Consider the following 12,217-nt stretch of genomic DNA (forward strand, 5'->3'; position numbering starts at 1 on the left):
GAGCCTGGGCAAGGAGCCTGCAGCCCCCAGGGCCTGGCCTGAGGCGTCAGCGCTGCCCCAGCAGTGCCCATGGCCTGTCCCTGCTGCAGCCCCGGCACTGCCACCCCCAGGACTGTGCCCGGCCCCGAGAGCACTCAGGCCCTGCAGCAACACCAGGGCCACCAGGGCAGCGGGGCAGGGCCACGGCAGCAGCACTGGCAACACCAAGTGCTGCTGCTGCTGCTGGGCACAGCTGCTGTGCCAGCACTGATCTGCCCCAGCTCTGCACACCGACATTGCTGCTGCAGCTCCAGAGAAGGCAACAAAAGGGCATCTCTGCAGAAAACTCTGCTGGGAGATTCTAAATTCGTCTAAAGCCACTGAGAGCACAGCTCCTCATTGTCACAGTCTGCGGCCACTGAATGTGGAGAGAAAAAAAGTCAGAAATAGCAGAAACAATGATCTAGCTTTAGGAAGAATATTAAAAAAAAAAAAAAAGACAGGGAAATCAAAGAACCAAACCAACAGAACTATCAAAGATTGATTTTGTTACAAGTGATTTGCAGAAATTGGCCAGCAGTTTAATGCTTCCTAAGATGTCCAGTCATCAGTCTCCTCACTGCAGCCTTGAGCTCCTGGTTCCTCAGGCTGTAGATGAGGGGATTCAGGGCTGGAGGCACCACCGAATACAGAACTGACACTGCCAGATCCAGGCATGGGGCAGAAATGGAGGAGGGTTTCAGGCAGGCAAATACTGCAGTGCTGACAAATGCATTTCCTCCTGCATTTTTCCTCTTCAGATTCTTTCAGTCATCTCTTGAGAGGTGCAGATTGTTCTGGGGCTTTTCATGAACTGATTGTACTCTTGATTTAGATGGAGACTGTAGAGTTGATTTCAGATGTAGAAGAATCTGAACTGAACACAGAAACAAACTCCTTCTGTCAGCCCATTTTCATCTTCTAGATCACTTTCAAGATGTCCTTGGGAGTGTTGGAATGATTATCACACAGCTCTCCACTTCTGGCTGCAGGCTCTGGAGATTCTTTCTTTGCATTCAGTCAAGCTTGCACTCCCTAAGAGTTCCTGGTAGCCTGTCATATTTTCTTAGGGTAGAACAGTAACAATGAAAACCTTATGAATGGCACAACTGCCCAGCCCACAAGGAAAAGAGAAGAACAAGCTGCCAAATTCTTCAAATATTTGTCCTGCTTTGCTGCAAGTGTTGTGCTGCACCCACAGTGTGGAAAGCTGCAGTTGGTGGCTGTCATGGTTTGACCCTGGCAAAATGCCAGGGCCCCCATGAAGGGTATATTTCCTAAATGGTTGCTGTGAGATGTGACCCGGGAACAGAACAAAACAGGCTCCCATTCGGGGATGGAGGGAAAAACACAACACTTTATTTATTACAAATCTAGAAAGGAACACATACCAAGCTAAGAATGAAAACCTTCCAGATACCTTCCTCCTCCCCCTCCCTTTTCTCCACAGATTCACCACCCCTCAAATTATCAACCCTCAAATCCATCAGGGAGAGAGGAGTCCCCCCTTGCCTCATGGGCCTCCCCCTGAAGCACAATTAAAACCTCCTGTGCTTCCGCGTCACCCATGGCCCCACCCAGAGAACATCGGCCCTCGTGACTTCTCCCCCCATGTCCAGTGCTCTCACCACTGGACACGGGCCAGGACTGCCTTTAGGGCTCCCCGTTTAAAGATGCTCCACCCACTTCCAGAAACAGCAGTCTCTCAACTCTGGGACACCAGTCCCCCCCACATTTCACCCCCTGGGGCCGAGGGGCCTTGTGAACAGAGATCTTCCTCTCCGTGGAGACAGAGGGCATCTCACACCCCCTTCAGCCGTCTCTGTTCACGCCGCTGCTTCACTCTTGACTCCCTGGTGTTGCCTCCCCCTAAATACAGTCTCTGGGTCACAGGGAAAAACCACGGGTCTGTCCATGGCTATACAAGAAAGAGTCCAGCCCAAGGCCACTCCATCATCTCTTCCACTCAGGATTCTTCTCTCCTCTTCCAGCTTTCCTCACGCTTGCCCATCTCTCATCTCTCTCTCACCTCATCCTGATTCAAGAGGATTCAGTATTTGTAAGGTTTCTATTAGTCTACAAAGGGGTTAAAATCTTCACTTCTGCCTGTCCAGGACTCCCACAGCTGCCAGGCACCTCTCTGCCACATCCTCCGCTTCTGGCCGGCTGAGCTGCCAGCACAATCTCTGTCCCTCTCTCCGGGGGGGCTGCCCAGACATCTCAAGTCTCATCAACCCCTGCATGTTCTCCTCCACCTCTGCACCTTTTGGGGCTCCCGGCCTCCTCCCTGTCATGGCCGCCCCACCCAGGCGCAGCTGGCCAGGGGAGAGGTCGGACTCTACTCACCAACGCCGGATTCCCAAAGAGGAAGTTCTCTGGGAATCTCCTGCTTTTAACCCCCGTGTGTTCTCAGAGGCGTATCCAGATCCTCAATGGCCACATCACATGCCAATTTTGAATTTGGCCACTGATTGGCCCGACTTAGACCTTTCCAGAAACACATTTCCGGGCCAAACCACGACAACACCCAGAGTTGAGGCTTACAGGCATTGATAGAGGTACTCATAAGCTTTCTCAGCAGTTTCTATTCCCAATTTTTACATCACAATTCTATACACTATTATGATTTAGTTTTTCTCAGGATGTATCCCAGAAAGGAGTATCCCCAGATGGTGGGGTCCGGCTTCCGAAAGAAGAAAGAAGTCTCCCAGCTGGTGAGGTCCCGATTCCAGACGTCGGTCCACCTTTTAATTGCAAATCCCATAACAGTGATGTCCAGCTTCCCTTGGTTGACACTATCAATCCTTGAGTAGATGTTCATCTTCCTTTCTTAACCTGCTTTTCACTGTTTTTTAATGTATCAAGATAAGCATGTTTCCTTTTTATATATTCTAAACCTATCGTTTCAAAGATCCTTACTACAAGCAATATTCTAAAATTATACTTCAAGAGGTTATTATTGCAAAACTCTTTAAAGCTTAGCTACAAGCAGAAAGTTCCTGTCAAACAGCAACATCCTTAAAGCTTTAATTCAAATGATCCTAAACCAACTGAAGACTTACAAAGGGTAATTGCGAACAAAGGATTGGTTCAAAGGCCTTCTTCCATGCTTTACCTCCTCAGTTATTTATTAGAATTCGTCTTTATAACTGTCCCATGGTCAGTTTCCACACGTATCACAATCACAAATACACACGTTGCCTCTATGAACCTGACAGAAACACAGCTTTGTATTTCACAATTGCACTGCTGGCATGGCATTGGTCATCCATTCAAATCATTTCCCCATGGAATTCCCAGGGCGATGGGTTAGTGGGAGATCCATGCATGGAATTCTCACCTGACTGGGATGAGAGAGATCCGGCCATGGAAATTCCATGGCAATTTCTGCATTCCCAAGGCCCACATTCCTCAATCCCACATTTCCACAGGAACTCCCCTCCTCTCCTTTGTGCTCCAGAGCCTCCCGACCATGTCTGATGGATTTTGGGAGCTCTTCCCCATATCTGTGTCTCAGGGAATGCTTCATCAGCTCCACCATGATCCCTTTGCATTCCCAGCACCTCTGGCTGATCCAGGTGGCACCGTCGGACACTGCAAAGCTCCTGGGTCCCAGCTGGAAGGAGATGAAATCCCACCCCTCGTAGCCTCACCCAGGGGATCCATGGACATTCTGTGGGACAGGAGGTCACAGCTGGAAACCACCTGCAGCCTGTGGAGACCTGGGAACAAGGAGAGGACGGACCCAGGGAGTCGTGTCCCAGCACCAGGGAGCCCCTTGGAGCTCCCTGCATTCCAATTCCAGCCCCACGGATCACCCCCATCCCCAGAGATCCCATCCCAGCCCCTCAGAGTCCTCCATTCCCACAGATCCCAGCCCAGTCCCACGGGACGTCTGGAGCCTGGGAGCCACGGGATGGGGAGAAAAAGGGGAGCAGGGGGTCCTGATGTCCGGAAATGGGGGATTCAGGGGGGTCCCTGTGCAGGATACGGGGAGCAGGGGCGTCCCGGTGCCGGCAGTGGCAGCTCAGGGTCCCAGTGCCGGGGGTCCCGCTCCCCCCTCGCCCCCAGGAGCGCCCCCAGCCCCAGCGCTGGAGCATCACTCAGGAGCTGCTCCCAGTACGGTCCCAGTACAGCCCAGTCTCTCCCAGGGATCCCACTGCTGGCATCCCCCGCTCTGCGTCCCGAGCTGTCCCGGCTCCAGCCCCGCTCCTGCGCGGGCTGCGAGGGCTCCGGGAGCGGGGGAGGAGGAGGAGGAGGGAGGAAGGGGCGGAGCGGCAGCGGGAAGCTCCGGGAGGAGGAGAAAAGGAATCTCGTGGCCCTGGCGGTTCCTGAAGCCGCCGCAGCCCCGGGAGCATCGCCCCCCATCCCGCAGGTGCCCGGGGAGGGGGAGCTCGGCCCGAATATCCCGGGGGTGCCTGGGTTTGGGGTTTTTTGGGGGGATGTTTGCAGCTGGCAGGGCTCCCAAGCCCAGCCGCAGATGGCCCTCGGGGGCACATCGGGGGTCCCCGGGTGGGGTTTTTGGGGGGTCTCGGTGCGGGTGGCGGCAGAGCCCCGGCGGGGGGCGGGGGGATGCGGGTCCCCCCGGGTGGGGGTTGGGCTTCCCGGCCGGGCCCCCCGAGCTCTGCCGGGGCCGCGTGGGGACCGGGGAGCGGCGGCAGCGGCGGGGGGACACCGGTTTGGGGAGCCCCGGGAGAGCCGCGGCTTCCCTGAGCCGAGCCCAGAGAGAGGAGAGCCCCAGGAGGGCAAAGCGGGACCCCGAGAGGGGGGGACCCCTGGGATTGCCGGGACCCGGCAGTGGGTGGTGCTGGGGCTGGGGGGGCGGGATGGCCGGGAAAGGGGTTCGGGGGTGCCGGTGCCGGCAGTGGCTGCTCCCAGTATGAGCCCAGTCACTCCCAGTCATTCCCTGTGGTGATGGAATGTGCCCCCAGCAAGGTCCCAGTTGATCCCAGTTCCTCCCGCTTCCATCCAGTGTGTTCCCAGTTCTCCCAGTTGTCCCTAGCATAGTCCAAGTAATCCCCAGTATGATCCCAGTCTCTCCCAGCAGGGCCCCAGTCACTTCCACTTGCCCCTATCATGTTCCCAGTTCCCCCAGCACATTCCCAGTGGCTCCCAGTCTGGTCCCAGTCACCACCCAGATGGTCTCAGACACTCCCAGTATATCCCAGTTGCCCTGAACATTCTCATAGTCATTGCCAGGCACTCCCAGTTATCTCAGCATGGTTCACTTGCCCTCAGTTTTATCCCAGTTGCTCCCAGTTCCTCTAATTATGTCCCCAGTTGGCTCCCAGCATGGGCCTGGGAGCTCCCAGTAACCCCCAGTCAGGGTCCAGTCACCCCCATTCTAATCCCAGTACGATCGTAGCCACTCCCAGTATGATCCCAGTCTGATGCCAGTGCCTCCAGTGTGATCCCAGCTGCTCCCTGTCAATGCCAGCATGACCCCAGTAGCCTCCAGGATGATCTCAGTGACTCCCTGTCTCTCCCAGTACATCCCAATTACTTCCAGCTTTTTCCCAATCCCACTTTCTTCCAGTTGCTTTCAACACGATTGAAGTTGCTCACAGGCACTCCCAGTCAATCCCAGCACGATTCCAGTCACCCTCAGAGGGTTCCCAGTTGCTCCCAGCATGGCATGAGCTGTTCCCAGTGTGGTTCCATCACTCTGCTATGGGTACAGACACTCCCAGTATGGTCCCAGTTGGAGCCAGTTGCCCCTGCTCTAGTCCCAGTCACTCCCTATATGATCCCAGTCCCTCCCAGCACAGTCCCACTCACTCCCAGTTGTCCCAAGTGCTCTCCAGCATGGTCCCAGTTGTTCCCAGTGTAGTTCCAGTCCCCCCAGGATGGTCACAGACACTCCCAGTATATCCCAGTTGACCCCAGCATGTCTGTCGTCATTTCCAGGCACTGCCAGTGGCCCCAGGAAGGTGTCAGTGTGATCCCCCATCATGCCAGAATATCCCAGTTGCCTCCAGCATGTATCCAGTCCTTCCCAGTTCCTCCAGTTTGCTTGCAGCGTGATCCCAGTTTCTCTCAGGTGCTCCCAGTAGCCCAAAGTGTGATCCCAGTTGCTCCCTTTCAATCCCAATATGATCCCAGTAAGCTCCAGTTGGATCCCAGTCACATGCTAGCCCTCCCAGTGTGGTCCCAGTATAATGCCAGTTGCTTCCAGTCTCTCCCAGTATGGTCCCAGCTGCCTCCAGCATGGTTCCAGTTGCTTCCTGGATCAACCCAGTCAGGCCCAGTATGGGGGATGATGTTCAGGGTGTGTTCCCAGTCACTCTCAGATTCTCCCAGTATTAGTCCAGTTCCTCCCAGTGTGATCCAAAGATGAGCCCAGTGTGCTCCCAGTCCCTGCCAGTATGAACCAGTTGTGCTCCACATGGTTCCAGTGGCTCTCTTTCACCCTCCCTTTGGTTACAGAGGTTACAGACACTCCCAGTTCCTTCCAGTATGATCCCATTTGCTGCCAAGCACTCCCAGTCAGCCTCAGTGCAGTGGCACTCAGTGCCAGGATGATCCCAGTCACCTCCAGCGGGATCCCAGTTGATCCCAGTAGAAGCCCAGTTTTTTCCAGTGACCACCAGCATGTTCCCAGTCACTCCCAGTTCCTCCCAGTTTGGTTTTTTGGGGGGATGTTTGGAGAATGAAGAAGTGCAAGGCTGAGCGGAAAAGGCCCCTCGGGGGGACATCGGGGGGTGGCGGTGGCGGCTGGCGGCAGAGGCAGCCTGGAGGAGCAGAGCCCTGTGTCCCCCAGGAGCCCAAAGTGGGGAGCCCAGAGAGGGGGGAGCGCCGCCATGGGCGGGAGCCTGCAGAGGCTGGAGAGGGGCAGGGGGGACTCCTTGGAGCCCCTGCAGCCCGGAGCAGAGCATGAGGGGAGAAGGGAGCCCAAAAGGGAGCCCAAAAAGCCCCGGCATCCCTGAATGGGGAGCGAAGAGGGGGCAGCTTTTGGGATTGCTGGGACTGCCAGCAGCCTGGGGAGGGCGGGCACCGAGGAGAAGGGGGACCCCCAATGCAAGCGTGACCCCAGCAGCTGGGACAGGGGGAACCCCAAAGCGCAGAGGGAAGGGAGCAGGGACAGGGAACTCCTGGGGAGGCTTTTTCAGGGCTGAATCTTGGTGTTTGGGATGTTTTTCTGGAGCCCCATGGCCCGTGACTTGTAGAGATGGACTTGGGCAGAGGGACCTTCAAACTCAATGTGCTCACCCTTTGTTTTCCTCAAACCAGGATTTCCATTGCCAACCCCCATTGAGGCTGTGAGGAAAATGCCCCTGAACACTGAGGCAGGTGAGGAGGAAGTCAGTGCCCCTTTCCCCCTCTCTCCTGCTGCATCTCCCAGCCCAGCCCAGCAGAACCTCGTGGCAGAGGCCGTTTTGAGCAGTTCCACGGCGCAGGAACCCAACGGGGAGGAAAAGCCCCGGAGATGCCGCACGAGGAGGGGCTGCAAACGCAGATGGCGGGGATCTGAGGGGGAAAGAGCCAGCCTGGGCCGGGAAGGCGGCCGGAGATGGAGCCAGAGCTCGGAGCTGGTGGTCCATGAGGAGGTTCCTGATGGGGAGAAGCCCCACAAGTGCCAGGAGTGTGGGAAGAGCTTCAGGTGGAACTACGAACTGATCATCCACCAGAGGAGCCACACTGGGGAACGGCCCTACGAGTGTGATCAGTGCAGGAAGAGGTTTCAGAGCAGCTCAAATCTCCTCAAGCCCCAGCGCACGCACACAGAGGAGAGGCCCTTCCGCTGCCCCGACTGCGGGCAGGGCTTCAGGCAGAGCTCCCATCTTGTCCTGCACCGGCGCATCCACACTGGGGAGAGGCCCCACGAGTGTGAGGAATGTGGGAAGAGCTTCAGCCAGAGCTGCACCCTGATCCAGCACAAGAGAACCCACACTGGGGAACGGCCTCACGAGTGTGGGGAGTGTGGGAAGAGCTTCAGCCAGCGTTCCCACCTGATCATGCACCAAAAGATCCACTCTGGGGAGAGGCCCTACGAGTGTTCCGAATGTGGGAAAAGGTTTAGGATTAGCTCTGATCTCCTCCAGCACTATCAGAGTCACACAGAGGAGAGGCCCTTCTGCTGCCCCGACTGCGGGAAGGGATTCAGGCACAACTCCACCCTCGCCACCCACCGGCGCATCCACACTGGGGAGAGGCCCTACGAGTGTCCCCAGTGTGGGAAGAGCTTCTCCAGGAGCTCTCACTTGACCAAACACCAACGGAGGCACCGGTGAGGGAAGCCCTGCGAGTGCCCCGAGTGCGGGAAGAGCTTCGTGCGCTGCTCCAGCTCCATCCCCCACTGCAGGAGCCACGCTGGGCACAGCCCTGGTGACCCACATTCCCTGTGATCCCTGTTGGGAACACACCTGCCTGATTCTCCATTTGGTTTGGCTTTAATTTTTTTCTGTTCTTCTTCTCTTTGCCCTCCAAAAGCCAAGAGGGATGGATCTGTCGCCTCAAAACCACTCAAATCCCACTGAAAACAACTGAATTTTAACCCATTAAGGGTCAATCCCTCCTCAAAAAAACTCAATCCCATGCCAACCTCACTCCATTCCACATCTGCCAGGGTGAGATGGGGTTGGAAGGGGATTGGGAGCAGTGGGATCCCAATTGGGAGCGGTGGGATGGGAATTGTGTGGGGCTGGCTGGGTGGGGTGTATTTGACAGCAAATAAAACTTTCAGAGTTACTGATTTCTGTCCCATTCATTTTCAGTCAGTTCTGTTTGCAGAGTGCCGCCTTCTCAGCTGATTAAATTTGCTATTAAAATCCCATTTTTCAAATCATCTAACCCAAACAATCCAAAAACCAATATCCAAATAAAAGCACTCACCTACAATTAAATTTTAAAAAATAATTTGAGAGTACTTAAGGGTGTTATTAAAGTTTTATTGTTTGGTTAAAATGTAGGAGAAAATATAGTGGTGCTTGGTTTTGTGTTTAGTATGTTTGTAATACAAATTGTTTTACTAAGGTGTGTTAGATTGTATGTTAGTTTTATCTAAAATATATTAGTTATTGAGTTAAAACTTTCAACAGGTATTTCCTGGTATTCAATTTGTTTATTTATATTTCTGGATAATGGTATACTAATAGTTGTTGTTTTAGGTTGACTCATTATAGGAGTATTGTAAGTAAGAGTCAAAAATATTATATTTCATTTTTATTATAATTTATTTCATTTTAATTATAATTTCTTGATTTCTTATTTTATTATCATTTCTTGAGAGTATAGGAAGGAAGTTTGAGGACAGGAAAATGTTTTCCTTGCTGGGAAATGGAATTCCAGATGCTGGGTGTGTGTGCAGGACCACAGAGACTGGGATCAAACATGGACTGGGATCCTATGGATTGGGATGGCACAGGCTGGGGTTGCACACACTGGGATCAGACGGACTGGAAAAGCATTGGCTGCCTTTGGCTCCATCCACGTCTAAAGGCGGCCACATCAAGTTGGCTTCATCCTGTTTGGGGCTCCCATCCCCCTCTTTCCCCCGCTCTCCTGCCCCTTCCCCATCGTTCCCCCATCCCCAATCCCCTCCCCCGTGTTTGGGTTTGGGGGTTCCAGCCCCTCCTGCTCCGTTTGGGGGTCCCGACCCCCCTTTGGTTTAATTTGGGGCCCCGCCCCCCTTCTCCCCGCGCCCCCCGCTCCCCCCGCGGCCGGGGGCGCTGCCAGCACCACCAGTGCCACCAGTGCGGCCCCGGCTGCCCCCGCACGCCCCATCCCCATGCCCAGGGTCACCTCCCCCCTCCCCAAATTCCGCTGCCGGGGAGCGCTGGGCGCTGCGGCTCTGCCCGGCAACCGATGAGTCACAGCCGCGCCGGGCGCTGATTGGCTGCACATCGCCGGGCGGGGCCCAAGCGCCGAGCTCCCGCCCGGCAACTGGATCGGCACCAGCGCCGCGCGCTCTGATTGGCCAGCATCTCTTTTGGGCTGGGGGCGGCAGGAGCTGGGCACCCCCAGGAGCCCCTCGGCTTTGGGGCTCTCGATCCCCGCTCGGCCCTCGGGCCGGCCCTGGGGCCACCCCAACACCCCCGCCATGGGCAGGGTCCCCGCAGCCCTTCGGAACCGCCAGCAATGGGCTGCGAGCGGCAGCAGCCGCCCCGAAAAGGGATTGAAGGGGCCGGGCCGGCGATGGGGGAGGCTCTGGCCATGGCTCCGCTCCGGGCTGCGCCGGGCTGCCATTGAGGGAGGCTCCGTTCAGCGCCTGCCGAGGGGCTGGCACTGCGGCAGGGGCTGGCACTGCGGAGGGGCCGCGGTTGTGGCCATGGGGCCGTGCCGGGACTGCGGCGGGGTCTCTCCCTGCCACTGGGCTCCGCCACTGGCTCAGGGTCTCTCCCCTTCCCGATCCCCATCCCATTCCTGTTCCCCATCCCGATCCCGCCGCTGTTTCCAGGGAATGGCTCTGATCTCAGCCCCGACCCCAAAGCCGGGGGGGCAAACATTGGGGTCAAACACCCCAAATCCTGGGGGTTCAAACACTGGGGGGGATCAAACACCCCCAAACGCAAACTCTGGGATCTCAGCCTGCCCAAACCCCAGCCCGAACCCCAAATTTTAGGATCAAACCCTCCAAATCCCAGATCCTGGTGTGTCAAACACTCCCCAGTTCCCAAAGTTTGGGGTTAAATCCCCCTGACCCCAAATCCTGGGGTTTGAAACATCCGGGGTCTCCAACTGCCCTGATCCTGAATCCTGGGGTCAGTCCCCCCAAATCCCAAACCCTGCAGTGTCAAACCGTCCCAAACTCCAAATTTTAGGATCAAACCTCCCCCAGTGCCCATCGTTTGGAGTTATGACGCCCCCAACTCCTACCTCCCCCAAACCCACTCCAGTCCCGAGGCACAGTGGGGTTTGTTTGGGGTTATTTGGGGTTTATTTGGGGCAGCTCCAGGTGCAATGTCTGCAGAGAGACCCTGGGTACAATGCTGGGAAGAAAAGGGGGGCTGGGGGGGAATTGGGGGATTCAGGATGGGGAAAGATTCTGGGTGGGTGTGAGAGTCTGTCCGAAACTTCCCTCATTTTTTGCCTCTCGATCGTCATGAAAGCCAAGACCACCGGGGAAAGGGAAAGATCCTGTTCTGAAAATCCAGGTCTGTCTGGTCCACCAAGCCAGATTATTGCCTACGGGTGTGTTTGCTCAACTCATGGAACACTGCACCCAAGAAGGGGCAGTGTGCTCTCCTTCGCCTGCATCACCTAGCAACGCTAGTGCTGGAATTTCTCCACCCTTCTGACTTGGCTGGACTTTCTCTCTGGAAGGACCTTCCCGGAGGTCACCACAAAAGGACCCTCCACTCACTGTACATCAACCACCGTGACAGAGGGACTGAGATGGGAGAAGGTTCTCCCCTCAAGGACTGAGACGTGCGACCCCTACATGGAAAAGCTCCCATCTTCTTCCCAAAAGGACTGAGACTGAAATCCCTACCGTAGGGTGAGGGAAGGTATACGTGGGGACCGGAGCAAGTTTTGCAAGCGACCACTGGACCGAGAAGACAATGGTTCCTGCCTACAACGTCTGCTGCTGATGACACCTGCTGCTGATGGACTGCTGATGGACTCCTTGTACCCTTTATCAATAGACTATTTTGAAATGGGTCCCCTTCCCCCATTTCAAAAGGACTATAAAAAAGGTTAGAGCTGACTGATACCTTGGAGATCTCCCCTGACGTGAAGACGACAGGCTCTTTGTCAACCGGACTTCGAGGGACTTTGTCATCCGCACGTCTGGTAGCTATATACCTCCTTGTCCTCCCTCTCTTCTTTTTCTTTTCCTTATTCTTTCCCCTTTCTTCATTCCCCTTCTCGCTAACGCATCTTTGCTATGGCTACACAATAAAAGTATCTCTGTTTTGATTTCACTGCAAATCCCCTTGTCGTGTCAGTTTTTGCACCCTGAGATCAGTGAAAAAGAACCTTCACGAATCACGTCCTTAGGACGGATCGAGTCACCAGGGCCGGCCCGAGGGCCGAGCGGGGATCGAGAGCCCCAAAGCCGAGGGGCTCCTGGGGGTGCCCAGCTCCTGCCGCCCCCAGCCCAAAAGAGATGCTGGCCAATCAGAGCGCGCGGCGCTGGTGCCGATCCAGTTGCCGGGCGGGAGCTCGGCGCTTGGGCCCCGCCCGGCGATGTGCAGCCAATCAGCGCCCGGCGCGGCTGTGACTCATCGGTTGCCGGGCAGAGCCGCAGCGCCCAGCG

The 12,217-nt window shown here is 55.9% G+C and overlaps 1 protein-coding gene across 1 annotated transcript; it reads left to right on the top strand.

Annotated features, from left to right (window-relative positions):
* Positions 1-2,660: 2,660 nt before the first annotated feature.
* LOC135292703 (gastrula zinc finger protein XlCGF7.1-like) lies at positions 2,661-8,363 on the top strand. The gene is given in 2 exon segments (XM_064406808.1): positions 2,661-2,732; positions 7,566-8,363. Coding segments are annotated over 2 exon segments (870 nt in total).
* The last annotated feature ends 3,854 nt before the right edge of the window (positions 8,364-12,217 follow it).

The sequence above is a fragment of the Passer domesticus genome, unplaced genomic scaffold (genome assembly GCF_036417665.1).
Source record: "Passer domesticus isolate bPasDom1 unplaced genomic scaffold, bPasDom1.hap1 HAP1_SCAFFOLD_44, whole genome shotgun sequence".
Classification (NCBI taxonomy): Eukaryota; Metazoa; Chordata; class Aves; order Passeriformes; family Passeridae; genus Passer; species Passer domesticus.